This window comes from Mytilus edulis, chromosome 4 (assembly GCF_963676685.1).
Source record: "Mytilus edulis chromosome 4, xbMytEdul2.2, whole genome shotgun sequence".
NCBI lineage: Eukaryota > Metazoa > Mollusca > Bivalvia > Mytilida > Mytilidae > Mytilus > Mytilus edulis.
Genome location: NC_092347.1, coordinates 85,996,966 through 86,024,378, shown reverse-complemented (window position 1 = coordinate 86,024,378; position 27,413 = coordinate 85,996,966). Strand labels below are relative to the sequence as shown.

Sequence of the window (27,413 nt, the reverse complement as noted above, 5' to 3'; positions counted from 1 at the left end):
CATATATAAACCGCAGGAAAAAGAGAGACTTATTTAGATAAATATTATATTTTGACACAGTTACCCCTATTCAAAATTAGATGGTCCAAAGCATATCCTGTTTTGAAACAAAAGTGAAAGTGCAGAACAATATTATATGAATATTCTATTCTTGCTTATGTTTTGAAATATACCGTCTGTATTTGATGTCTTAATATGGCAGAATCTTTTGATCTTGCAAAGGTAAACACCATTAAAAAAAACCAATAAAATATACAAAACAAGCTACTGTAACATCAGGATGAAGGGGGGTCTCATTGGAGGTGGGGGGTTCTGATCCCGGGTCCGCTTACTGTTTTGTCAGATTCCCGTATCCTGTTTACACAATTGTCGTTATTTCCTGTGTCCTGCTAGACTTCATTTCCCGTCTTCACGGCACAATAATTTCACTTTCACATGTCGCGCTTACAAAAATTGACAATTCCGCGTCATGCTTAGACCCAAATGAGACCCACATGAAGTACAACAACAAAAGTGCAGTTGTTTATTTTATGTGTGTAAATACTTTTTTTATGTGGATTAATTCCCTCTCATCCTTTGTTTTTCAATTTACAAACACAATATACAATGTAACAGTATAATAAACCAAAGAATAAGCAACCTGAACCTTTCCAAAAACTGAGGAATTAGTAAAATTTAAAAAAAACCCACCTCAAATGCTTTGGAATGGTAAGCAGATCTTTCTCCACATGTGGCATCCATCATGATGCTTATGTAAGTAGATATTTGATGTAACTTAATTAAGTCTTATTCTTTGAGATTACATTTAAGTATATTCAGTCAGGGGACTTACTTAAATAAGTGATTTTCTAAATCACCGATTCAAGTAACATTATTTCCATAAAGGTTGGAAGTTAGAGTTGTCTTTCTTCAATAATCACCTATTTAAGTAGTACAAATAAATCACTAGAAGAAGTGATTTAATTTTATTGTAGCTTTAAATATAGAATACTAATGATCCAGGGACTAATTATGTTTCTAAACTTATCAGAACCAACATCTGTGTTGTCTAGGATGACCAGGTCATTTCAGGTGATGACCTTGTACTGAATCAAGGATAATGACATAAAAATCACTTTTTTTCTGTTTGTCTTTTTCATTTTTAGCCATGGCGTTGTCAGTTTGTTTTAGATTTATGAGTTTGACTGTCCCTTTGGTATCTTTCGTCCCTCTTTTATTACATAATCTGAAAGATGAAACCTTGAACTTCACAGGAAAAATACTCCCACTGCTGGGGAAAATCTTTTAAGAAAGTGTCAGTTCATTATGTAAAGCCATTATTATAGCATTTTTCAACTAAAATAGAATTTTCAGCTACATGATAGCATCAAAGGCATAAACCTTGCTACTTAAAAGAAGCAAAAAGTTCTTTTTTTTTTTAAATTTTACTAATTAAAGATATTATTTAAATCTATGTGTTTAAAATTTTGAAAAAACTACAAAATCCCAATTTGTGACAAAACCTTGAATTTGCTACTCAAATAAGTGATTTAAAAATCATTTATTTCAGTAAGTCCCCTGACTGATATTTGTTTTTAAATTTTAGATTCACCAAGGAGGTGGTCTTGATTCAGAATTTGAATATGACTCAGAAGCAGACAGGAGAAGGTAACTATTGTCTAGTTTTCCTATTTTACCTCTGTGATGACATGTTGATATCATTATGATACATGTATTGTTGAAATGGTGTTTGTCTTTACTTTAAAAATGATATCATGTTATTACCTTATGCTCAAAGATGATATAAATTTAAATCTATGATTCTGTGAGCAGTAAGGGACATATTTGATTTTATTCTTCAGAGAGAAGAGGAATGATTTAGTGCCACCAAAGAAGAAAGCATCAGAAAAGATAACAAACAAAAGACATGTCGAAGAAGAATACAGCAAGTATGTTTAATGTCATAGTTTAATATTAATATTTTTTTTTAAAATTCAAAAAATTAAATTAAGAAAGAACATCCTCCAAAAACCTATACTTATCTTACAATCTACTTAGTGAATATGTCTACACAGAAAAAGATGGTGTAGATCTCAAAGCAAAAGTCTCACAGTAGAATATTTCCATACCTAGCTTACAGCAATTTCAGGAAAATCTTATATTATATCTTTATTTACCAAAGTCATAACAACTATAGGCATACAACATATAAACTACACAAAGTATACATAGATAGCAGAAGGTAATGTGTGAAACATATTACATCATGTTAGATCTTAATTTTTGTGCACGAAATATAAATTTACCCATATAACATAATTCTCTAAGATTATTAGAACTCATTAATATATATATTTATACATAGAAGGTTTTCTCCAATAATATGGTTTTATTAAATAAGATCTAAGACCTTGATAAGTAGGACATTTTAAAATAAATGCATCTCATCTTCAATGTCATTTTTACAAAAACTACATAGTCTATTGCTTCTTGGAATTGCAGAATAGCGACCACATTCTATAGCTAAATCATGACTACTAAGTTTTACTTTGGTAATACATGTCTTATAAATGACTGGTATTGGTTTACATAAATAATTTTGTAAACATAGCAAAGCTATATTTCAACAGAAAAAAATGCTTACCTTTTTTTTTATAATTTGTTACAAAAAGGAAATTATAATAAAAGAAATCAGTTGAAGTAATGTCTTAGTTTTTGGCTAGTGAGTTGTTTGAAATTGGTAAGAAGTAGTTTACTCTCTGAAAATTGAAATGTAGAGATTTATTCACAATTTGATAATATATATTAGACGTCATCAAATTAAGACTGTTAGAATTATCTGTTTTATGGGATCACATCAATCATATTTCGGGTCTTAAATTCCACATTTACAAAAATTGAGGAATATTATTTTTTCTCTCAAGAATGAATAATTTTAGACTAAGTGCACTGTGCAGATATGATATTCATTAATCTATATTTGTTTTTAAATGTTGCATTGTGAACTTCATTTTATTCTGATTTCAGAGAAGAATGGAAAAACCAAAGATTTCATGTTCTTAGTATGGATGCTGTATCCTTTTATGTTGGTATAGAATGAAAATAGAAGATGTTTAAAGACATACTTATTTACAAACAACAAATGCAAAGTGAAGGCATAGCATATTTAGTAGATTAAATTGAAAGGAAGATGAGTCTATTGGTTGATATCATGGGAAGACTGTTTTGAAATAACATTTAAAATATAACATAAATGTTAAAATTATTTTTCTTGAAATACCAAAAAATAATATTTTGATGTAGACTAATTTTGAATATTCATGAACATTATTTACTTTCCTTGACATTGAATCAGTTTGCACGTCATAAGAAGTTTATTAACGACTACATACTTTACTACAGTGGATCAAAGGCAGATTTTAAAAGAGACAGGTATGCATTAATTGTATAAATCTTACAACTCGTTATTTTGCTAAAAGATTAAAAAAACATCCTTACTAAAAGAAGGGGAGACAACTCTTGAAAGTTTGCCAAAGTTGTTCTTAATGACACTTCAAATGTGTTCTCATTATTATAAAGACTTATTAAACAAAAAGTATTATTTCTGAACATATTTTGCTTTTGGTGCTACAAAGGTAAATGTCTATGTAATTTAAACTTAAATTTGAACCTAGTCATATCTCAATTTAAACACAAATTACATTTTAGAATATAAAATTGTATGTAAATGAAGTGAAATTTATGATATCATTTTGATTTGAACATTGGTTACATCTTTGTTAAAAGAATTTTTTTTCCCCCTCTATCTTTCATTTGCATAAATTTCATTTGGAGTTTTGATTTAATGATAAATATATTTCTAGTTCCAAAGATAAAAGAGACATAGATGTTATTAAAGAGCATCACAGATTCCTATGGAATGAAGAAGATGATCCTGATGAAACATGGTATTTAACATAGTGTATCCATAAACTATTGAATATTCTAGTAAATATTCCTTAATGTTATCATTGTAAATATGACAATTATGGTGCATATATAAGAATCTACATTAAACTACATTTTATATGATGGTTCTCAAGTTTTACAGGATTGTGCTATCAATTTTATGCTAGAGTCAGTGTCTTTTTAACTGTCATGTGGGAAATCATCTTACAAATTATTAGAACAGTGAAACCTGTCTGAACCAATCCCGTTCTGGACTTAAGATTTGTTCTGTTTGTCAGATTATCTGATTCATCAGGTTCACAACACATATAATTTGATATAACTTGGCGTAAGATCATACTTGGTGAAGCCAGGTTTTTTGGTGTTTGCAAGATTTGGTTTCGACAGGTTTCAATGCATTTTCTTCATCTGCCCAAAGTATGATATTCCTCATCCTGGTCTTATTCTGTCTGACATCTTTAAAACATCACAGAGCATCTATACATTAATTGAGATTATACTGAAAGGTTCATATGACACACAGACTCAATAATATTTTTTGTATCAACAGGGAGAAGAGACTCGCCAAGAAGTATTATGACAAACTGTTCAAGGAGTATTGTATTACAGATCTCAGCAGGTACAAGGAAAACAAGGTGATGTTATCAAAATCAAATATCCTGAATGTAACCTACCTGTATACTCATAGATTTTACCTTCCCTTTCACTTGCCTTCTTTCAAATTAAGATTTCTGTTTGTCTTCTTATAACCCAGCTTTGAAGGCTAGATAAGTTATCAGCTGTCTAAAAATAAATTTTATTGTACAAAAACATATTTGAAAAATCCACTAGGGTCAAAATTGGAAACTACACTCCTAACTGTGTGTTTCTACCTTAATAAGTCAGAATGTGAAATAGCAGCCTGTCTACCTGTATCAGATTGGTAAATTTAATGCAGGGGAATGCTTTTTGTATATAATTAACATAGTATCCAGGCTGATAATTTTATATATGTAAACTATGTTTAAGAAATTTCAAAATCAAAACTTATTGTTTTCTTTTGAAGATATCTTGGATTTGGAGAGTCAATCTGTCAGTCTGTACAATGATTGTTGTGTATATTTTGCTTCAAACTTTGTATCTCTTTTTTATGGAAACAATTGCTTTTAATAATTTATGCAGCATGTTTTATTATAGAATTGTATGTTTTTCCATCTAAGATGACAGTGAATTCTAGATGTTTGTTATTTTGGCAATCTAATTGAAATTAAATCTCTCACTCGCTAATTTTTTTATTCTTGGTCGCTGCGTGGGAGATCTAACAACATCCCATTTGACAGGGCGTCAGAGCTCAAAATTTGAATAAATTTGCCACCTTTTTCTGACCAATGAAAATCGTTTCCGAGATTTCTTTCAATCCAATCAGCGATCGTTTTATTACTGATGTTCGGCTTGGCATACAAAATGGCGACGTCCAGTGATTCGAGTGAAATAAATGAAGCGATAATTAAAATTCTTCCTCAGTTCGGAGTTAAAGAGTTAAAAGCAGAACAAATGAAAATTTTGAAATGTATGATATCGAGAGATGATTGCTTGGCCGTTTTACCAACAGGATTCGGCAAATCCTTGCCTTTTCAAATGTGTATTCCTGTACAACGTGAATTGCATATTAATGACATTGGTAAAATAATAGTGTGCTGCCCGCTGGTTTCAATCATGAAGGACCAGGTTGAAAGACTCCAGAAGATACCAAATCTTAAAGCAGTGTATATAGGTAACTATAAATTTGCTTCAGCTAGAAATGTACAGTCATTTGGGAAGGGGTCCTGTACATGTGTACATTTGTACTTGTCTATTTTGGGATTCTGCTTATTTATTGGGGGTCTACATTTGTATGTTTTGGCCTGCTTTTACTTTAGTGGCCCATATAGTTTAGAGAATGGGTTAATAGTAATTAATAAATACTAGTTGTTAGGGGTTAGGGTTATTTAAGTGCTCTATATGGATTGGGACCCCTCATGTGGTTCCTGTATTTCAGGGTAATTGGGATTAATTTACATGTTGTACATAATGAATATGAGACTATTTATTTTATCTAATGCAACCATATCCAAACACATTATTCTGACTCGGTGTCAACAAGTCTTTGCTTTTAATACTAGCCGTGTAATCATGTTATGTAGGGGGAAAAGGCACATACCAATTTTTTGTTGGACTCAAAAAAGGGGGTCAATTTACCGTCAAACCACTGGGTGGAATAATTGTACAACTTGGGGAGTCCCGGACTGCTAATAAGTCTACTCTGTTTGTCTAAAAAGTCAACTCAGGCAAAGTATTAAAAGAGTTTGGACTAATTCAATGATGAAACATTTATTACCAATAAGAAATCACAGACAGTCTATTTAGGTCTCTATTAAAGACAATTCAATACCTTTGATATTTTTGGCACATCCCCGTTTTTAGGAAGTTACGTATCCACCCCATGACATGGAGATTACTAACAAAGATTAAAAAAAATGACCAAGCGTGGAGATTTTAATTTATAATTAGTCTAGATTGACATACAGTAACTAAACCAATTTATCCTTAATTCTATTCATTTTTTATATAAATATAAAAATAAGAATGTATGTCATGTATGTGGTATGATTGCCAATTAAACAGCTCTCCAAAAGACCAAATGATGTAGAATTTAACAATGATAGGTCACCATATGGCCTTCAGCAATGAGCAAACACATACTGCATACATGTAGTAAACTAAATACAAGGCCATTAATTAATTGACCAATGCAAAACAATTCAAATGAGAAAATACATCAGGCTGAATGATTTTGCATAAAACACATGGAAACTAAAATAAAAAAAATGTGAAATATAATGATGCACATGGTGTCTTGTCCTATGGACACATATTTTTGTATCTATAATGAATATTTTCTGTTGAAGGCTCAAGTTCTGATATCAGTGAGGACATGAAGGATGTAAACATCATCTATGCATCTCCTGAGACACTGGTTGGAGATCCTATCTGCAGAGAAGTCTTAAAGACTTTACATGTGTCCACAATTGTCATTGATGAGTTTCACACTATTGCAACTTGGTAAGAAAATTTAAATGATGCTTTTTAATCAACAAAAAAATGTTCACTTACATGACTTAAGCTTACAATGACGGTAAATTGAGAAAACAAATCTTTCTTAACCTGGTTATCTTACAGAAAAATCTACTTGTTAATTAGGTGTATTGTGACCAGTGGGCTTCATCAGCTGTTTCAATGTTATAATTTTTAGTTCATGTACAAATTTGTATAGTGCTAATAATAACAAAATAAAGTTTAAAGTTGCACAATATTATCAATTCTCATTTTTGCTTTTCATTGGGGAACAACCATTTAACTGCAAAAGGGGGGGGGGCTATGTTTTTTTCCTAAAAAAATAATCTGATTCCCAATTTGATGAAAAAAAATATTCTGTTCAAGGAGATGACAAAAAAAATATTCTGAATCCAGATTCCAGATGGTATTAAATTTAGAAAAAAAAATAATCTGATTGATAGCTTTGACAAATCAAATAAAATTGTTTGTGCGAACCACGAACAAAAATGTCTGGCCCTGACAAAAAACATAGCCCCCCCCCCCCCCTCTTGAAGTTAAGTGGTTGTTCCCATAGTAGGTGCCCTTGATTGGGTGATTTCAATTGGGATCAAATATTAAGTTGCAACATGCAATATATGTACTAATCAAGATAAGTACAACCATCTAATTATATTAAGCAACATGAAAATGAGATGGCTTCTACTACCAATGTGAAATGATTACTAAATTGAATGCTATTCACCAAAAAAGATGCAAAGCATATCTAAAATATTTCTTATTATTGCATAGCAATATAATATTGCACTAGTGCAATAAATCTTCAAAATTCATGACGTCATCAACGACAAAATCTTAGTTTAAACCAATTTTCACTTTCAAATATTATATTGCTATACAATAAGGTTATTGCATGAATATTGGGGAATATTGTCCCTCGTAGAACATATATTGCACTCGCAAGCTCGTGCAATATAAAATTCTACTCGGGACAATATTCCCCAATATTCATGCAATAACCCTATAATATAAAAATAAGAAAATGTGGTTTGATTGCCAATGAAAGAACTCTTCAACAATGAACAAATGACATAGTTAATGACTAATGGGTCTTCAACAATGAACAAAAACATACTGCAATGAAAGCAATAATAGGCCTTATTTAACATTGTTTAAGAACAAAACAATACATTTTGTAAATGAAAAAAAAATATAATGATATACAACAGCAAACAACAACCACTGAATTACAGGCTCCTGACTTGGGACAGCTAGACACATACATAATAAGATGGAGTTAACATGTTTGTTGTTGCAAAACCCTCCCCTAGCCTGGTGCAATGTTTTAACTGCATTATGAAATAAGAACAAACTATACATATCTGTTGCTAAATTATCTAAATTTGTATTTCAGGGGAGAAGATATTGATGGGAAACCAGCATTCAGAAAATGGTTCCAGCACATAGGAGAAATTAGATCCATATGTCCCACTGCCAGTGTTCTCGCATTAAGTGCAACATGTACATTAAAAATAAGAAAGCGTGTAATGAATGCCCTAAACCTAAGCCCAGATGTGACTGACATTACAATGTCACCAAACAAGGAAAACATTAAGATTGTGGTCAATAAAGTTAACACTGAACTGGAGATAGCTATGTGCTGGCTTATAGATGGCTTGCATAAAGAGAAGGAAAATTTTCCTAAAACATTAATTTATTGTACATCAATTATAGACGTTTCTAAAATGTATAAATATATTTCAAATGAACTCCCTAGTTATATTGGATACATTGATATGTATCATTCAGAGAGTACAACATCAAGGAAAGACAAGATTTTAACGGAACTTAAAAAGCCAGATAGTTCTTTACGAATTATCGTAGCCACCTCAGCACTGGGCATGGGTGTTGACATCTGTGACTGCCAAAACATTATTTTGTATGGTGCACCGAAAACCACACTTGATCTTATTCAACAAATGGGTAGAGCTGGAAGAAATGGTAAACCTTCTTTGGGACTAATTCTGTACAATTCTTACAACAGTAGGCATGTTGATGTAGACGTTAAACAAGTGTACAGCAGTAAAGATTGCCGCAGAACAGCTTTACTTCAACCTTTCTTAAAGAAATCCGACATGGATAAATTGAGAAGTGTAGAAACCAGCCACACATGTTGTGATCTTTGTGCTTTAAAATGTAGTTGTGGAATATGTGATACTTTACCACTTGAAATAATGTTCACAGACACATCAAATATAAGTGAAAGTGAATCTGATTCCAACACAGAAAGTTATGACTGGGCTGAGTATGAAGCTGAACTAATGGGACTACCAGATCTAGACATTTGTGATGATTAAAAAAGAATATGAATTGACAAAAGTAGTAAATAAATCATGTAAATAAAGCCATTTTTTTCCAAAGTTAACCGCATATAATTTACTGTTTGGTCAAATGAGTTGTATGAGTGTGACAATGCCAATGAGACAGATAAATTCATTTGCCTTTCTGTTGTATCTAAATGGAAAAAGGAAAATGGTTATCATTACCAATGAGACAGCCAGCAACTTTTCATATCTAGGCACCTGTTGTAATTAAACCACCTTTCCAAAAGAAAGTTCACTGATATGTCTGTCCCATAAAATTTTGTGCCACTCTCAGCAACTTCCTGAAATTTTGTATCAAGCTTCATGTCAGCATTTCAGATGGGTACCTTAAAACGACTAGATACATGTCTGTCAGAACCTCGCTTCAAGCTTAAGGTTCAAGTTATATCTTAAATACTATTTAGCAGTAGGTCAACTATATGTGGAATATGGAATGATTGTAAGCACAAAAGGTGTACATATAAATAAGAAGATGCTTTATGAGTGCCAATGAGACAACTCTCCATCCAAGTAACAATGTATAAAAAGTTAAAACAGTTATAGGTCAAAGTACGGCCTTCAACACGGAGCAAAAGCTCACATCGAACAGTAAGCTATAAAGGGCCCCAAAATAACCAGTGTAACACAATTCAAACAGAAAATCTAAACAGTCTAATCTATTTACAAAACAAGAAGCGAGAAACATATATGAAACACACTAACAAAAGACAACCACTGAAAATGTCTGTCTAGCCGGTATCACACGTCTTCCTTTGACCTCAGTTTCATGGTTCATTGGCCAATGTTGAGTTTTTGTGTTTTATTTTCATTTGAAGAATTTGTTGAAAGTTTTGTGTTAAATTTATCAACAATTTTGAGAGGCTCAACCTCAGGACAATATACAGCTTGATAAGTTGATATATAATGAGACCTTAAGTTTAGGATGTTTGTCATAAGACAGACAAAAAGTTTGTAACATCTATATACAAAGTATGAAGCATCCAGGTCTTCTACTACTGAAACACTAAGCTTTTAAGTTGAGAGCTTACGCTGCCAACGATCACCTACCTGACGCCTCATTTTCATTGTTTCATTGGTCAATGCTGTTTTTTTTTTAATTTGATATACTATAAGCTAGGAATACAAGAACTTTATTTGGTTTACAATCTATGGAATGAATCATAATGTAATGTGTATACATGTAAATATGTCTGGTATGCTTCATCTGACCTTGACCTTATTTCATGGTTCATTGATATGATTTAGTCTGTTTTCCAGATACAATAGGGATAGAACTTCATTTGGTGTATAGAATAATTGTAAGATGTTTACATCTGTCTGGCAGGTATTATTTGACTCTGATCTAATTTTCGTGGTTGGTCAATATTAAGTTTTAAATGGGATAGTTTTTCAGATATTATAAGTTATTTATAGTTGTGTATTGAATAATAGTAAGATGTATCTTACCTTGACCTCATTTCATGGTTCATTGGTCAAAGTTAAATTTTTTTGATTAGGTTTGTTTCTAAGATACTTTTAGCAATAGGCTAACTGAATTTGGTGTTTGGAATGATTGTTCAGCCTGTGATTGTTTATTTCACCTTAAACATGTGAACATTGAATTTAATCAATGCTTGTAGAAAAAACTTATCAACATTAATTCAATTGAGAACACTAGAAAAGGTGAGACATTTTAGTGTGTCCACTCTTGTTATAATTGGGTTGCTGTCTCGTTGACATATACATCAGATCTCATATTATTCATTTGCAAGACAATAATTATATCAGTAAATTATAATACATGTAGCATGAATAGTGAATACTCAGAAGTAAGTTTAAGCAAGTAAATTTTATTTAGAGACAAACAAAGCATAGTAAACATGAGGTTTATAGAGCTCCTAGCCAACTTGATATTCACACATTTTAAGCACATGTCTGCTTGTGAGAAGGTCTTGTATATATAAATTGATCTTTATACGAAATAAGATTTGCATGATTTGGTTTGATTGCCAATGAGAAAAGTTCCACCAGAGACTAGATGTAGAGTTTGACAAGGATAAGGCATGGTTTAATAGCTATATATAGCCAGTGAGAAAATACTACACTAAGACACGGTATCACACAACTACTAAATATGCTTGTCACGTAAACGACGAAATGGAGTTGGCGGTTTATGACGATGAATCATAGATGACAGTCCTGACACACAATTTTCAAACGGATTTCTGTCAATTTTTAAGTCTTTACATTTTAATTTACGATTGATTGTATGTTTAAGTGCACTGTGTTCCAATAAGTCCTTAGCAACTTTTCTCACATCCTCACAATAAGATGGCAAGTGATGAAATCCCTTGCGTTTTCTAGTACCGCTGATAAGCTCGAAATACTTTATGTAGTTGATTAAGTGAGCATATTCCTTAGAATGTTTGATGATGCTTTCTTTCGTTTGGTGTCCAGTACAAGTGATCTTGCTGTCACGATTGAGCATTTCTAAATGCTCATCAAGAGCTATATTATTATTTTTACCACCCTGTACATTCACAAATCTGTTTGATATCAAGCTTTGAGACTGATCACCAGGAAGAACACCTGATATTAAACTTGTTAAGTGTACAGAAGCAATAACATATTTCACTTTGTTAGTTTTGTTATAAATGGGCAATTCATACTTGGTTGATCTTACACATCTCTCACCATCTCCCATGTCAACTGCAGTGTCAAGGTTTTTATGAAGGAGTGTTAGTTTAAAGAGCATCAAAATATAGTCTTGTAGCTGATCTTGATCTTTTACAGTAGCTTTTTTCTTTTCTTTTTTTATTTGAACACCGTGTACTTTCATTTCATGGGACTTTAATGAGCCAACATAAGTATATGTCCTTGCACAAAAATGACATTTCACATGTCCATCTTCAAGGTTTGCAGTCCAATAATTCACTTCATGCTCTGGATCTGACAGAACTTCCCTAACAGCATGACATATGTCTTCATTATTTTCAAAAAAGAATTGCTGAAGAATATTTCTACAGATTGTATCAAGCCAATCAATTTGTTTTATTTTGTCCATGTCTTCAAAGTTCTCTGGAATAGGGATGTCTGAGTCTAAATCAGCTAAGTTGAAGTATGTGAAAAACATTAACAATAAAACAGCATCCAAAATTGTATAATACAGTAGCTTATATGGCCTATAAGAGTTTTTAACTTTGCCTTTCACATTTCTCATATTGAGTAGGTTTCGATAGTAGTAGGCTGTACATGGGTCATTTCCACTTCCACTGTTGTATGTCAACTTGTGTATAGCCTGCAAACATAGGTCGATCATAAAATTAAATAAATAGGTTTTTTTCAGTAAAGGTACATTCTGTTAATAGTTATGGGTAGTAGTCATTGTTCTTATTTGAATTCTATACATTTTAAATATTACATACTTGAATGTACGCATTAAAATATCTGGTCTGCTTATCTTCTGATTTTTCATAAAGTATTGATCATGAGGAAAGACTACTATACAGTATGGGTTTATCTCATTGTTGAAGGCCATATGCTTGCCTATAATTGCTTTCATCCACATTTAAACATTTGTGGATTGTTGTCTCATTGGCAATCATACCATATCTCCTTATTTTTATACAAATCTAGTTTTCCAGAAATGGAAATTAATATTTTACTTAATGTAGACAGAGAAAAGTAAATTTTAATGCCCAAAGCAATGCTTACAGATTAGCATATTAGTAAAATTGAACATGTTGGAGTACATACAAAATGTACATATATGCCAGTTTATAGAATGTTTTAGTAATTTACCTCTAAGAAATTCATCAGCCTATGGAAATCCTCAGTTTTAGAGATGAATCCTTCCAATTTTTCTTTTGCTGTGTCTGCATTGCCCATGGCACTTTGAGCACCCTGTATTCGCTCATCTGTTAGTCTGTCTCCTTTAAAATGATAAATATTGATTTAATTTTCAGATTTTACAATAAAATATTCTTAATCATTTGTAATGGAGAAGAGTAAAGCCTATTGTCAGTTACAACATCATTTGTTTTGCGAAATAGTTGTGTGTAGGTCATATTGAAAAGACATATTGATTGTTCCAGTGTAGAATTTGTAAGCATGTGCTCATAAATAATTTAAAAAAAAATAAATTTTTCAATAAGAATTTTTAGATCCCTGGCTTACAATTTATTGTCACTGTACTGTTCAGGACATGATGAAAGAACAGGTTAAATTTGATGTGACCTTGAAACTGAAAAAGTCAATAGTTAGTTGATTGGTTGTTGGTGTTTAATGCCACTTTCAGCACTATTGACTAAATCATGGCACCAATTTTAAAGGGTTGAGGAAATGGAGGTGCCAGAAGAATTATAAAACATGCATACCTCCAAAAAAGACTGGTTCTACTATTTTACCATCCTTCAATGGCACATACTTGTCCGACAGTTCTTTTAAAAGTTGAATGACTTCCTGTGTCTTGTTTTCATTACAGTCATATATTCCAAGAGGATACTGAAAACAATATATATATTATAATGAATGGCATGAACAAATTGAAAACAAATCATGTACAGGTTGAAATGTAAAATACCCATACAAACTATTATATATCTTCAATGGTACATGAAACATCACATTCATTTGCCAAATACATGTACATGTATCAAGAGTCTATATATGTCAAAAAATGAAAAAGTTAATTTCCCCACCTCCACAAGGTATTTTTATCTGTATTTTTTTATCTTGAGGTCCTATGTCTAAGTCAGATGAAGAGAAATATGACCTTTAAAGTCACTTTAACAAATGATATAGTTTGATGAAGTATGTTGTTTAATAATTAAAATAATAGGAGTTACAAATACCTGGGCTGTCTTTAATCCAGCATAGTCACTGTAGGTATGGTTTAAATGTTCTGGATATATTTTCTTGAAAAGTCGTCCAATCTGAGGCACATTCTGAATAACAGATGTTGCAAAAATAAAAGTGAGTTCCTGCATCAATTGTTTTTGTTCTGTTAAAGATGGAATGAATGTTAACAGGTCAAGGTCTGACACATCTAGGAAACTTTCACTTGTATTTTTTTCTGCTGGAACTCTGTCTACAATGGCATACATGTTAAACAAGTGTAAGGAAAGTGTTTTCTGATCAGAAGTGCGGTAAGATGGGAGGATGTTTTTATCCCAGTTATCTCCAATTAATTGGTATTTTGTAGTTCCACCATTTGCCCATGAATCTCGAATAGACAGTATTTCTAAGTCAAGTTTGTCTTGCCAGCTTGCTAACTTATTATGAATTGTCTGTGGGTGCACACAAACTCCGATTTTCGCTAGTCTTTCAATATCCTATAATTATAAAAAAAATGAATAAATTATAGTTAATAGGTAGCATAGATGCCTAAAATAATTAAATACAAATATATGCATCTAAGACATGTATAAACTGATGACTAAATGTATCCATCATGTTCTTGTATCAAGAATAATGTAACCATTATCAATAATTAGCAGTCACTTTTATATGTAACAAGACACTTTTCTTAAAAGTGCCCAACAAAGTAGAAACATGTAATTTGTTCATTGTTTTAATTGAACTACATGTACATTGTACCTCTGTATCTTGTGTAGATGTTTTTATATATTTTAATGTCTAAAGTTTTAGAATGTTAGACAAATGATATAGCTACTTAGTGTTTAGAAAAAAATATATCTTTGCAGATCCAAATATAAGATTCTTTTTTTATAATGATGATGGAATTGTGGATATATGTCATGTTCAGCAGCAAGTACATCATGATATGCCCCTAAAACTGAGAGTGAATATTGTACAATTCTTATAATAATGAATACATTAACCATTAACTTGTATAAGAAATAATGAAGAACATACTCTTTGTGTACAGCCTCCATGAGTCAAAAGAAATCCAACCATGTATTGTATTGCTGACATTTCTTGTGATCGTCCATGTAATCCAATTGCAGCAGTTACCATTATATGCATGAAAGGCTTGGTATTAACACTAGGTGGAATATCACTAACTATTGATGATATTATAGCCAGCATTGATGGGCACATCATTTTTAACTCATTGTACATATGGTCCCAGTTGAATTTGAAAAAATCATCATAGCCTTTCTTTTGAAATAAAGTTTGGGTGCCTCTCTTGCAGATTATCTTGCATTCTTCTTGTATTAACCCTGCAGTTCCATGTACAACTTGCATTGGGTTAGACTTGCATAAAGTTTGTACAATTGTTCGGTCAATATTAACATTATCAGTTCCTCTTACGAGAGCTCTGCAAATGGTTTTATAAGCTTCTGCTGTTATAACTGAAGTTTTCTTTCCACTTGGATAGTATATCGATACCTAAAGGAGAATATATAGTAATAAATAATTTTAACATAAATTATTTTAGATATATCCATGAATCAATATAAACATCATAGCCGAGATCTATGAATATGATTTTTATTGTTAAAAAATTATTTTGTTTTTATATAAAAGCATATACCTAAAAGTGTATTGTCATGCATTTTGAAAATGTATGGCCCAAGGGTTTCCACTGGCGCCATTTCACATTTTGCGGAGAAAAAAATTGTGGCGAAAAAAATCATCAGGTCCTATATATTGATTTAATGTACATGTGTGTTTATATGTTTTGAAATTGCAAATGGTGATGCTTTCTCAGATTGTCTATGACATCCTTTCACTTAATCTGTTGGATGATTGTGATTGCTACTTTCTGAATCAATAAACTGTTACACATCATTCAGATACACAGTACATGTATGTCATGCATGTGACAACTGTCAACTCTACATTCATGACTAAACTAAATGCAAAAAAACAGAATTTTTAAATTTAAACATAAATTATACTGAGTAAAAAAAGTTTTGCAACATTTAAGGTACCTATTTTAAGGACATTTTCTATTTGTTTATATCAATGGCGAATCCAGGACTTTTCATAAAGGGGGGGGGGGGGGCGCTGACTGACCTAAGGGGGGCCGCTCCAGTCATGCTTCAGTGATCCCCTATATAATCAACCAAATTTTTCCCACGAAAGGGGAAATCACAACATGCATATTGCTTAAAGCACACATGAACTTAACATGTTAACACTTTTTTGACAAAAAGAAGAAACGAGTTAGCTAAGTAAAGGAAGTTTATGGTAGACAATTAAACATACATGATACAACTAAATTCTTTTCAATATTTTTTCATTCAAAGACTATTGTTGTGTGGTCAAAAATGTGTTGCGAAACTTTTTTTTCTCATTATATAACAAAAGCAGCATGATATGATTAGGTAAGATCTATTTTGAATTCAGAGATCTGATCTATAAAGATTAAAACTTATGTTACAAGAAAAACATACTTTCATATAAATACATGTATCTGTATACATGTATACAAATGCATTGTGCTATTAAACTCATTATTATCTCAATGTATTATTTGATTAAAAAAAAATAAAATCCTTTAAATGGTCAACAAATTTAGAAATTTGGAATGAATTTGAAAACTTAATCATACAATGCTGCATAAAAATGTATCAACTGAACATGCTGAACAAAAAACAAAACATTTTTTGTTAAACCTTGACAGTTCCGTCCTTGAGAGATGAATTCTGGTTCTCTTTTTCTTGGTTATAAAACCCAAGAGATCTCTTAGCAGATTTAAAATCTGGTGCATTATCTGGTGATGATGATATATATATACATTTGTAGTTAACACAAACATTTTGTTTGTCAAATAGTAAAAAAAAGAAATTGAGGTATGATTGTCAATGAGACAACCCTCAACATGACCAAGGTTCAAATGAAGAGGGTGTAATAGGCAACAATCATCAATGATTAGCAAACCAATAAAAGCATTGACATGAAAAACATGAAACAATTCAACCAAGAATTGTACAATGTAAGCCTTATTTGTAACATAACAGTTTACAAATTTTTATGTGCCATGTGCATTTACATAAATAAATAATGTCTCTCCAGTGGTGCTCAAGCTCAAGATGAAAATATTTGTAAGGTCAATAAATTATACAAACATATTGCAGAGCTGATAAACATGTTCCATGGAACTGACCATGAAGCAAACCAAAGTACAAAAATGTATAGCCAAAATTAGCCAAGGAATCAGCAAGAACTGGGCTGTACATTCCTTAATTTCATACTATTTCTACAATGAAACAATACTTTTTTTTCCATATGAACCCCATACCTTTTTTTTTTTCATATGAACCCCAAATTCATGAAACTACTGACATGACATATTAAAAGAAAGTAAGTAAATGTATGTTGTTACTGTAAACTTACCAATTTTAATGCTTGTCTGTGTTGGTATTATTTTAAGCGGCAGTGCAAAGGTTGCTTCTGACATGTCTGGCAAGTTGGTAGGTTGGCTATACAGAGGTCTAACATCATGAACCTGGGTAGATGTATGTGCAAACAAATTTGGAATTTGCACTAAATGCCTCAATTCTATGGACGGAAATTGTTTGTTTTTCTTTTTAGATGGATCTGGCGTTGATGGAGACCTTAGGAGTCTTTTGTTTGAAATGTCTGAAACGTGAGACACACTCTGAACGGCTGAGTAACTCTTTAAAATGTCCGCCTCGTGTCGTTTTGCCTCTTCTCTTAAATGATTAACCTTTTCAATCCGCCGGAAACATTTCTTACACACCCCATTGTTTGTGTCATCAACAGTTTTAAAATCGGGGATAACTTTTCGGATAGCGATTACTCTTTCCGTGGTCAATTTATATTTTTCATGAAACAGTTTTTTCTCAATTTTTTGTCCATTTTCATTAATTTCGGTTACAATAAACGAAAAGTTGCATAAAATACACACGTTAGATCGACTATAAAGTCGTCTAGGTGTTGACAATCCACCCGAAGCCATTTGTTACATTTGTACTGGGGGCTACCATTTTGTTTAGTTTGTTGTTATGAATTATTTCCCTTTTACGGAAGTCGATAAAAATTGCGACTGACTGTGCCAGTCTACTTCACAGTGAAGATTTTGGGAGCACTGTTTTGATTGGACAATCGATTTTGAGCTCTGACGCCCTGTCAAATGGGATGTTGTTAGATCTCCCACGCAGCGACCAAGAATAAAAAAATTAGCGAGTGAGAGATTTAATTTCAATTAGATTGTTATTTTGGTGAACTTGTGTTAATAAATTGTTGTTTCATTGATCTTTTGTCATATATCTCTTTTTATTTATTGATTGATATTAATTTATTATTTATTTTATAACACTTTTTTTTAGTTGATTGTGCATTTTTAATTTTTATATATTGAGGATAGTTTTAATGTGAACAGTTTTCAATTAAAATAAACTTAGTTGTCAACAAATGAAACTGTTTATCTTCTGTTAATTACACAAAATTACTGTATCTGTAGATTGCAATGAGATGGAGAATTGAAAAGGAGGTTGTGGATGGAAACGGTAATATATTTTATTGTCATACACTACATAGGATTAAAGGGGGATAATTAATACACTTTTGTTAGTTAATGAGGCTACAACAATGTAAAACAAAAACCAGACGAAAAATCCAAAGTTCATGTACATGCAAGTAAATACTAATAAAACCATAATTACTGGAGAATGAAAGTACTTTGCAATCAAAAAACTTTCAATTAAGATTATCAGACTCAGACCCAGACCCAGAAATCAACTTATCAAAATACTTAGATATGGTTTTTTTAGCACATATTTTGTACTCTGAGTACCAAGTAAACTTTTATGACCACGAGCGCAGGATCTTTAAAACACTAATGGAAGTTTTAGAAGTGTGTCATTACATCTTATGAGTCTTGGTACTTGCAAAGAGGTCACAATTTCATTTGATGGCTTTTATAGTGACACTGACTTAAATGATTTATTCTTTATTCTTAAATATAAGTGTATGTCAAATTTTTATTTAATATTATCATATGTTTAGGTAGATCAGTGCCTAAGTCAGTGTACTGCTTCTATTATCAGTGTTGCCATTCTCAAACATTTATTTACATTTTAATTGTTAAACATTGCTTATGACGTTGCTATAAAGTTTGTCAGCTTGTTCTTCACCATAATTATATATGGCTTTCTAAGCCACTTATAATAAAAAAATATGAAGCAATATATACATGTAACCTTTTAGTATACAAGTATGTAGAAGCTCTCATTCATTTATTTTGTTGCTATGTTAATAAAAAAAAGAGTTCCTATTTCTCACAGGCCAGTTTTCATGTGGCAATAAGAAATGTAAAGAAACAGAAGGATTAAGAAGTTGGGAAGTGAACTTTGGGTATATGGAACATGGGGAAAAGAAAAATGCTCTCGTCAAATTACGTAAGTGGATTGATTGAAAAACACTTTTATATTTTATATTGCATCTAAAATGTAGAATTATGAAAAAGCAAAAAAATCTGTTGAAAAAGTAAGTGTAAATACCAATGCTTATATATTATTTCTTTGAATGCATACTTCATGCAATTACATGCAGTACAGGGTAATTTCAAGATATTATGAAATAACATTGTGAATTCTTCAATGAGATAATTAAATCACAGTCACTAAACTAAGCCCTCGTGTCAATTTCAATACATACATATTTTATTTGTTATTTTCAGGGCTATGTCCAGACTGTTCATACAAACTAAATTATCATCATAGGTATGTACAGCATTTTAATATGTTGCACCTTTTTGTACTTTTAAATTATTTTCATGCACTTTTATCAATTTTGAATCACATTGTATTTAATCAAAACTAGAATAAAATAATTTCATTTAATGCATACCTTGCCTTTTTGAAAGAAAACAGAATAAACTATAACCATGCAGTAGTTGATGGTTGTTGTTGTCTTTATTATTATTCTATTTTACTTATCTAGTGAAAGACAACTGTGAATACCTTTCGTAATCCACCCTCTATTACCAAACCATACGATTACCATTTCAGGTGTTGGTTCAACTTGTTTCATTTCAAACATACTAATATAATGTTATAAAATGAAAACAAATAGGTCTAGATTAATGTATTGAGGCATGACAAAGTGAATAAAGCGTCAAAGCAAATGTTAAATTCTCATGCCTGCTATTTTGAAGTTGTCTTCTAAAATTTTTAATGTCAAAGGAACAAAGACACACATATTTTGTGAAGCCTTATGCATAAATTTAATTTTGATTATTTACAGGAAAAAAGAAATTCTTCCAAAATCAAAAAGAAAAGACAAATCACAGCACAAGAAACAAAAAACAGAAGAAATGCAGTCTGATAAAGGTATTATACATCTTTATCCTTTGGTTAAAAGCTTTGTTTTTATGGTCCATCATTAACACATAGACAATATCTTGGACCTCTCAAGTGCATGAGTCATATAATATATGCTGCAGAGGTTGTATACACCAAAATTGTTATTTTCATTTCTGGCTGGACTCAAGCCACTGGAGTAGAAATAAACGACAACCACTGAACAAGAGGTTCCTTACTTAAGACTGGTGCAAACTTATGCTGCAGGTTTAAACGTTTTAATAGGTACCAACCTTCACACTTGCCTGAAACAATAGTGTAACAACACAACATAGAAAGACACACTATAAAATATCAATTGAAATGGCTTACCTCAATCAAAAGACCTATTAACCAATGACCTTTTTAAGAAGTCAGATTCATTTACTGTACAGATACTTTATACTTTAGATTCCAGTTTAGATGAAACCTTTAAGAAACCACCTGATCAATCAACTTCTCAAAAACCTGACTCAGAAGAGGATAAATCTATCTGGAGTGGTCCAGCTAAATTACCTGATGAAAAATCAAGGTTTGTTCTAGATCATTTGATATTCCTGTGTGCTCAGCATAAATATGTGTCTACTTTGTACAGCCTTTATTACATATAACACGCCTGGTAAACCATTTAATCTCAACCAAATGGTTGAGACGGAAAAAAGTATTCTGGCACTTCCTGTTGAGCTTTTCTGGTTCAAAATATTGAAAATAAACACAGGGTATGTCGAATTTTTGTCGATTTACTGAAAATCAACGACTTTTTTTGTAAATCGGAGAATGTCATGCCATAGATAAATCATACTTGTAACTAATATGTTTCTTCTTGGTTTAAAATATTTTAAATTGAAGTCACAATCACTTTTCTCCTACGAATTATAATGTTAACATTCTTTAAATCCGATAGAAGTGCCATGATATTAATGACTTAGCAAGAAAATATGTCAATAATTTGTGTTTTTTTAGGCTTTACGATAACCACATCTGTAAATTGCACAAATATTTGTTTGTCAGCGGCCTACTCTGAGCAGAAAAATAAAAAAATAAAAATGGTTGAGATATAAAGGTATTGGTTGAGTCTTTCTGTCACAATGTTGAGACTTTCTGGTTGCGTTGTACTATTCGAGTTTACCTTTTTTATGGTTAACCTGATTCATGTCTTCTGTCTGTGGTAACATAAAATCCAAATACAGATACAATTTTAAGCATTGCCGATAGAAAAATGCATGCCTTACAAATATAATTAAGATTATTTTACAATGGTTATTCATTAATATGATTTGGACGAATTCGATTCCTTACAGACATTATTTAATGCCGAAAATGCGTACATCTATAAAGAAATAAAATAGTTAAAAACTAAACAATCGAACAGGACCCCTTTTCTAGGTTTATTTTTTCGTACACATTATTTCAGGGTGATGATAATTTAAATGTGAGTAAAAGATGTCATTTTTGTCATTATTATATAATAATACTTATCACAAAAAAAAATATGACGATTTTAAAATTGCTTTGTAAGTATTATAAGTGACGTCCAACTTAGTGTAATTACAGGTGCTGTATTGAAATAATTAAAACTTAGATGTTTGGTCACAACTGCATTCAGGGCACATCCTTAATATTTGGTAATATTCAGCAACATTTATATTATTACCCGGGCTCCGTCACAATAGGTCGTGATCGCCCTACGATCTCTAAAAAAATAATGATATTGACGATCGTAGTGCAGTTTGGTCGTGTTACGGTCTTGATGAGGTCTTGGTGATCGTGTTGAGAGTAGCCAACTTTAAACATGTTTAAAACAATCGTGATGCGTTCTTGGCGAAATCAGGTCGCAGTTCTGCTCTAGTCGTAGATTTTTTCAGCTGTGGAACTGTCAGGATCAGTTCCAGGTTGAACTGTGTAAATCAGTTCTAGGTAGAACTTACCAATGACCAAATCAGTTCTTGATTAGAACTGTTCAAGCTAGAATTGTCTTAAAAGTGTTAGGAGATAGTTCCACATTTGTCCGCTAGAACGGAAAACTGTTCTCCTTCAGATTATGACAGTTAGAGGTAATCTCCATTGTATGTACATCTCCTTTGCAATTATCTATTTTAAATGAAAATAACTTTTGATGAAAAGAATGAATTTAATGATTATCCATTTCTGAATATAAATTCAGTTTTCTTTTTAAATATTTTAAAACTGGATTCGACGTAGCTAAATTGTGGGAGATCAGAGGAGGATTTAGGGGGGGCAGGGGGCCCGTGCTCCCCTGTTTGGGAAAAAATTTGGTTGCTTATATAGGGAATCACTGAAGCGTGACTGGAGCGGGCCCCCTCTTATGTCAGTCAGTGGGCCCCCACATTTCTGGATCCGCAACTGGAGATAGTTAAAAAAAAAATTGTATGTGTCTATGCTAAGCATGCGATATCTGCTAAAAACTGTGGTCACACTTTACCAGATAGCTCGAACGAACGCCGAAAGGACCAAAACAAAAGATTTTTATTTACAAAATTTGCATCCGTTAGGAGTCTGCGATGTAATGGCCAAATAAAACGGACGTGTTATATGCCGAAAAATGTGGTGGAAGAGGAATTAAAAAAAATGTCAGAATAAAAAGCCAATAATTTTGCCTGATCATGATTGAGAAGTTGAGCCAAAAATATTCATGATACTAAAGAAAACTAACATACCAATAATTGCTTTTTCTTACACGATTTGTTTTCAATTTGTATGTATCCGTTTTATTATAAATGTTCTTTCTGTGGTACGATTGCCAACGATACAACTCTCCACAAGGGACCAAAATGACACATAAAGTAACAACTAGAGGTCGCCGTACAGCCTTCAATAATAAGCAAAGCCCATACTGCATAGACAGCTATAAAAGGCCCCAAAATGACAATGTAAAACAATTGTAATGAGAAAACTAACGGCCTTATTAATATAAAAAAATGAACGAACAACAAATATGTTACACATAAATAAATGAATAAATTCTAGCCCTGGAGATGTCAATTACAACATTAAAAAACACAGACTCTATTACAACCAAAGGCCTCTTTAGAAGCTGCTGTCATAACTACAGACAAGATTAAAATGACTGTTGAAATGTCAAACAATATACGGCAAATTTATGAATTTTTACATTTGTATATGTAATTGATACTAAACTACACAAGGTCATGTTTTTCTCCGACTGTTTATGACGTCTTTACACTAGATTGATTGGATGTTGGATGTGTACAGATTGATAGTTTATAGTCTTAGATGCATGATTTTTTTATTAGTTGTGAGTTAGCTGTCAGATAACTGCGAGTACTCTCAAATCTGTTCCTAGTGTCTTTTTGTTGTCGGGATGTTCAAGAACCCGACCACGTTCAATTGCATTTTTGTCCATCTGATGAGTTAAGCCTTTTTTAATTGATTTTTATAGTTCGTTCTTATGTTGTACTGTTATATATACCACTGTCTCAGGTAAGGGGGGGTTGGGATCACGCTAACATGTTTAACCACTCCACATTATTTATGTATGTGCCTGTCCCAAGTCAGGAGCCTGTAATTCAGTGGTTGTTGTTTGTTTATGTGTTACATATTGAATCATATTTGTTTTCCGCTTTCTTTTATATATAAATAAGGCCTTTAGTTTTCTCGTTTAAATTGTTTTACATTGCCATATCGGGGCCTTTTATAGCTGACTATGCGGTATGGGCTTTGCTCATTGTTGAAGGCCGTACGGTGACCTATAGTTGTTAATGTCTGTGTCATGTTGGTCTCTTGTGGACAGTTGTCCCATTGGCAGTCATACCACATCTTTTTTTTTTCATAGTTGAAAATTTCATTCACCAGAAGATCTCAACATTGTTCCAAAATATCTCAACCGATACCAGAAAATCTCAACATGACATACTTTATAACATATTTAGCTTAATGAAATTATATTAATAAAGAAAAAGAACAAACTGTAATTTTATGTTTATAATGTTTTAGAAAAATACTAATTTACTGATATATATGCTAGTTTATCAATGATATCACTGTCATTTTGTCAATAGCTGACTGCGCTGGCCACATTTACCTGCTGGAGAAAAGTCATTACAATGTCATTTTAAATCATATTCGTTTGTGTTATACACGAGACAAACTGAAATTCCAATATCTATGGCATGACATTCTCCGATTTTACAAAAACCGCATTGATTTTCAGTAAATTGACGAAAAGTCGACATACCCTGTGTTTATTTTGAATATTTTGAACCAGAAAAGCTCAACAGGAAGTGCCAGAATACTTTTTTCCGTCTCAACATTTGGTTGAGATTAGATGGTTTACCAGGCGTGTATAAGGTATGGAAGGTTTATTAGGCAATTTTGGTAATTTTTAAGTTCACATTTTTGGCTGTAGCTTTTAACTTACATTTAGTATGCATGATTTTGCATGCATGATTTTGGCATTATATTATTGTCACCAGGGTTGAGATTCATTTTATCTTCAGTTCATTGTCACCAGATGAAGTTAAGATTCATTTTATGAACAATACATTGTGACCCGAGTTAAGGTCCATTTCATGTCTAGTTTATTGTCACCAATGTTAAAGTCCATTTTGTGTTCAGAATATATCACAGGCTCACAGCAGATAAGGTCCATTTCTTGTGCAGTTTATTGTCACCTGGTCCATTTCGTATTCTTTATTATCAATTTATTGTTAAATAAATAAAAGTCCATTTGAAGGATTTCATGTTCAGATTATTGTAACCAGATTTAAGGTTCATTTTATGCTATGCATTTGCTATAGCTAGCATTCTTTAAAAAAATATTGTATGAGCTGCAGATTGGCTATTGGTACTTTACGGAACGGAACGGAACGGAACGGAACGGAACGGAATTTCATTTAAGGTATCCAAAGGGGGCATTTATCAAAATTTCGAAAAATCTTTAAAACAAAACAAACTTTAAAATTTCTGTGTTTTACGGTTTTCCATATACAAATAACACAAATGTATACTTAATCTCATCTTCACAGGTGAAATGTGTAATAATGTATAACATCGGGAAATATTCTGTAGATGAATATGTCGGATTGTCCTGATAAATTATCATGAAATTAACGCATTTGCAAGTCATGCATTTTGATATCTAGACTGACCTCACGTCGTCCTTGATTAGAGACAGTGATCAAAATGAATCTGATTTAAACTTTTTAATTTATTTTTCCGTTCCGTTCCGTTGGTACTTTGCGGAACGGAACGGAACGGAAAAATAAATTACCTTAAATGAAATTCCGTTCCGTTCCGTTCCGTTCCGTTCCGTAAAGTACCAATAGCCCTGCAGATTTAAGCTTTTTAAATAATTCCTGTTTTCTGTTTTAGGGAGGAAGAGTTTGATGACTACTTTGAAGACATGTTTTTATGACACAGGTGTGTTAGAAAGAAGAGAGAATTAGCTTTTGTGATAGCAATGATATTATTGTTTCAATGTATCATTTGTCATCATACTGTACTTCATTGAAAAATATTGCCTGCACATGCTAGGCTAAGTGAGGATGTAGAATTATTAGCGGAGACCAGGTTGCCCATTTATATATGCGTGTAAAATATACTATATCTAAGTCACAGATGGATGAATTACTGTAAAATGATAACCAACATGCAAAATATCATAATTTAAAACTATGTTGACTTACGCTCCAGACTTGCTGGTATAATAAAACTATCAGTCTATTTGTTGCTTTTGATCTACTTCCACTCTATTAAGAGTATTGTCATGTCAATCAAGAGGGATTATCAGACAAGAGAGTGCTGAAAGTCTTGCTGCTTTGCTCGAAGAATGAATTTAGTTGGACGTCTGTAATATGAATCTTTTTTAAATGCATGTATCCCATAAACTTAAACATTATCAATTATTCATGGAGGGTAAAGGCCTATTGCTTATAGTATATGAGAAACAGACCTAGTGAACCATAAAAATAAGGTCAAGGTTAGTTAAAACCTGCAAAACAGCATGTACACAATGCAATCATTCCATACACCAAATATAAAACAAACCCGACCATGAAAACAATGTCAAAAGTCAGACAAACCCTGCTAAACACACGTTCACCTTACAATAACTCCATAATCCAAATATATCGGACCCTTAGCTTAGTATCTAATGAAACATGATGCATACTCAAGTTTTTTCGCTCTATGTTGAAGGCATTCCTATGACTCTTAAAGATGAAGAACACCATGAAAAGCACGGTTTCTTTGCTTTTTTGCTGTTCATGTATTGATCGTCATGGACAGATGCTCCTGATCTTGTTTTTCTATCTACAAAACTGAACCATGAGAAAAAGGACAAAGTCAAATGAACCCTGCAAGACAGACATGTACACATCACAATCTATATAGTTCACCAATTGCTAATAGTATCCTAGAAAAGACCTTGCTATGAAAACTTTTTTGAATATTTAATAATGAAAATGAGGCTGAGGTCAGATAAAATCTGCCAATATGAGGATATGCTTTGTCCAAGTTGAGAAGGAGACAGATATATACTTAAATGATAATATTACAAATCATCGATTGATTGTTGGGTGTTTTAATGTCATTTTTAAGCAATTTCATGGCGTCTAGTTTTTATTGGTGGAGGAAGTCGGGAGTGACCAGAGAAAACTAACAACCTACGGTAGGAAAACTTACAATCCTAGTCAATTATGATTGGAGTCAACTGTTGACTGGCTAGTGATTATAGTAGTAGGACTACTAAGACTACTTGGCCAACGAGGCCCTATATTACATATTAGGACAAGAA

At 32.1% G+C, this 27,413-nt stretch overlaps 3 protein-coding genes across 4 annotated transcripts; 2 read left to right on the top strand and 1 right to left on the bottom strand.

Moving 5' to 3' along the window:
- Window positions 1–78: 78 nt before the first annotated feature.
- LOC139520854 (protein FRA10AC1 homolog) lies at window positions 79–26,343 on the top strand. Its single transcript, XM_071313850.1, has 13 exons — window positions 79–222; window positions 1,586–1,647; window positions 1,842–1,928; window positions 3,007–3,052; window positions 3,335–3,411; window positions 3,843–3,926; window positions 4,478–4,562; window positions 18,760–18,805; window positions 19,583–19,696; window positions 19,978–20,020; window positions 20,544–20,629; window positions 21,050–21,170; window positions 25,991–26,343. Exons 1-13 carry the CDS (start codon window positions 196–198, stop codon window positions 26,031–26,033), a joined length of 921 nt encoding a protein of 306 aa, XP_071169951.1. The 5' UTR covers window positions 79–195; the 3' UTR covers window positions 26,034–26,343.
- Window positions 5,253–9,424, top strand: LOC139520853 (probable ATP-dependent DNA helicase RecS). The gene is made up of 3 exons (XM_071313849.1): window positions 5,253–5,680; window positions 6,855–7,008; window positions 8,414–9,424. The coding sequence occupies exons 1-3, from the start codon at window positions 5,350–5,352 to the stop codon at window positions 9,354–9,356; spliced, it is 1,428 nt and encodes a 475-aa protein (XP_071169950.1). The 5' UTR covers window positions 5,253–5,349; the 3' UTR covers window positions 9,357–9,424.
- LOC139520852 (uncharacterized) lies at window positions 11,197–18,321 on the bottom strand. Of its 2 annotated transcripts, none has more exons than XM_071313847.1 (6): window positions 17,670–18,321; window positions 15,240–15,716; window positions 14,216–14,695; window positions 13,739–13,865; window positions 13,164–13,294; window positions 11,197–12,660 (listed from the first exon to the last, which is right to left on the bottom strand). In XM_071313847.1, the coding sequence occupies exons 2-6, from the start codon at window positions 15,570–15,572 to the stop codon at window positions 11,491–11,493; spliced, it is 2,241 nt and encodes a 746-aa protein (XP_071169948.1). In that variant the 5' UTR covers window positions 15,573–15,716; window positions 17,670–18,321; the 3' UTR covers window positions 11,197–11,490. The 2 variants fall into 2 exon arrangements, with proteins under 2 accessions (XP_071169948.1, XP_071169949.1); XM_071313848.1 differs by lacking the exon at window positions 17,670–18,321 and adding an exon at window positions 16,949–17,124.
- Window positions 26,344–27,413: the final 1,070 nt, after the last annotated feature.

Coding starts and splice junctions, on each gene's coding strand:
- LOC139520852 (XM_071313847.1), bottom strand. CDS start 15,572: ATGCAAGTTGTACATGGAACTGCAGGGTTAATACAAGAAGAATGCAAG. Junction 14,696..15,239: donor ATGGAGGCTGTACACAAAGA/GTATGTTCTTCA, acceptor TTATAATTATAG/GATATTGAAAGACTAGCGAA. Junction 13,866..14,215: donor CTGGATTAAAGACAGCCCAG/GTATTTGTAACT, acceptor TATTGTTTTCAG/TATCCTCTTGGAATATATGA.
- LOC139520853 (XM_071313849.1), top strand. CDS start 5,350: ATGTTCGGCTTGGCATACAAAATGGCGACGTCCAGTGATTCGAGTGAA. Junction 5,681..6,854: donor TCTTAAAGCAGTGTATATAG/GTAACTATAAAT, acceptor TTTCTGTTGAAG/GCTCAAGTTCTGATATCAGT. Junction 7,009..8,413: donor TTTCACACTATTGCAACTTG/GTAAGAAAATTT, acceptor TTTGTATTTCAG/GGGAGAAGATATTGATGGGA.
- LOC139520854 (XM_071313850.1), top strand. CDS start 196: ATGGCAGAATCTTTTGATCTTGCAAAG. Junction 4,563..18,759: donor GCAGGTACAAGGAAAACAAG/GTGATGTTATCA, acceptor CTGTATCTGTAG/ATTGCAATGAGATGGAGAAT. Junction 21,171..25,990: donor TTACCTGATGAAAAATCAAG/GTTTGTTCTAGA, acceptor TTTCTGTTTTAG/GGAGGAAGAGTTTGATGACT.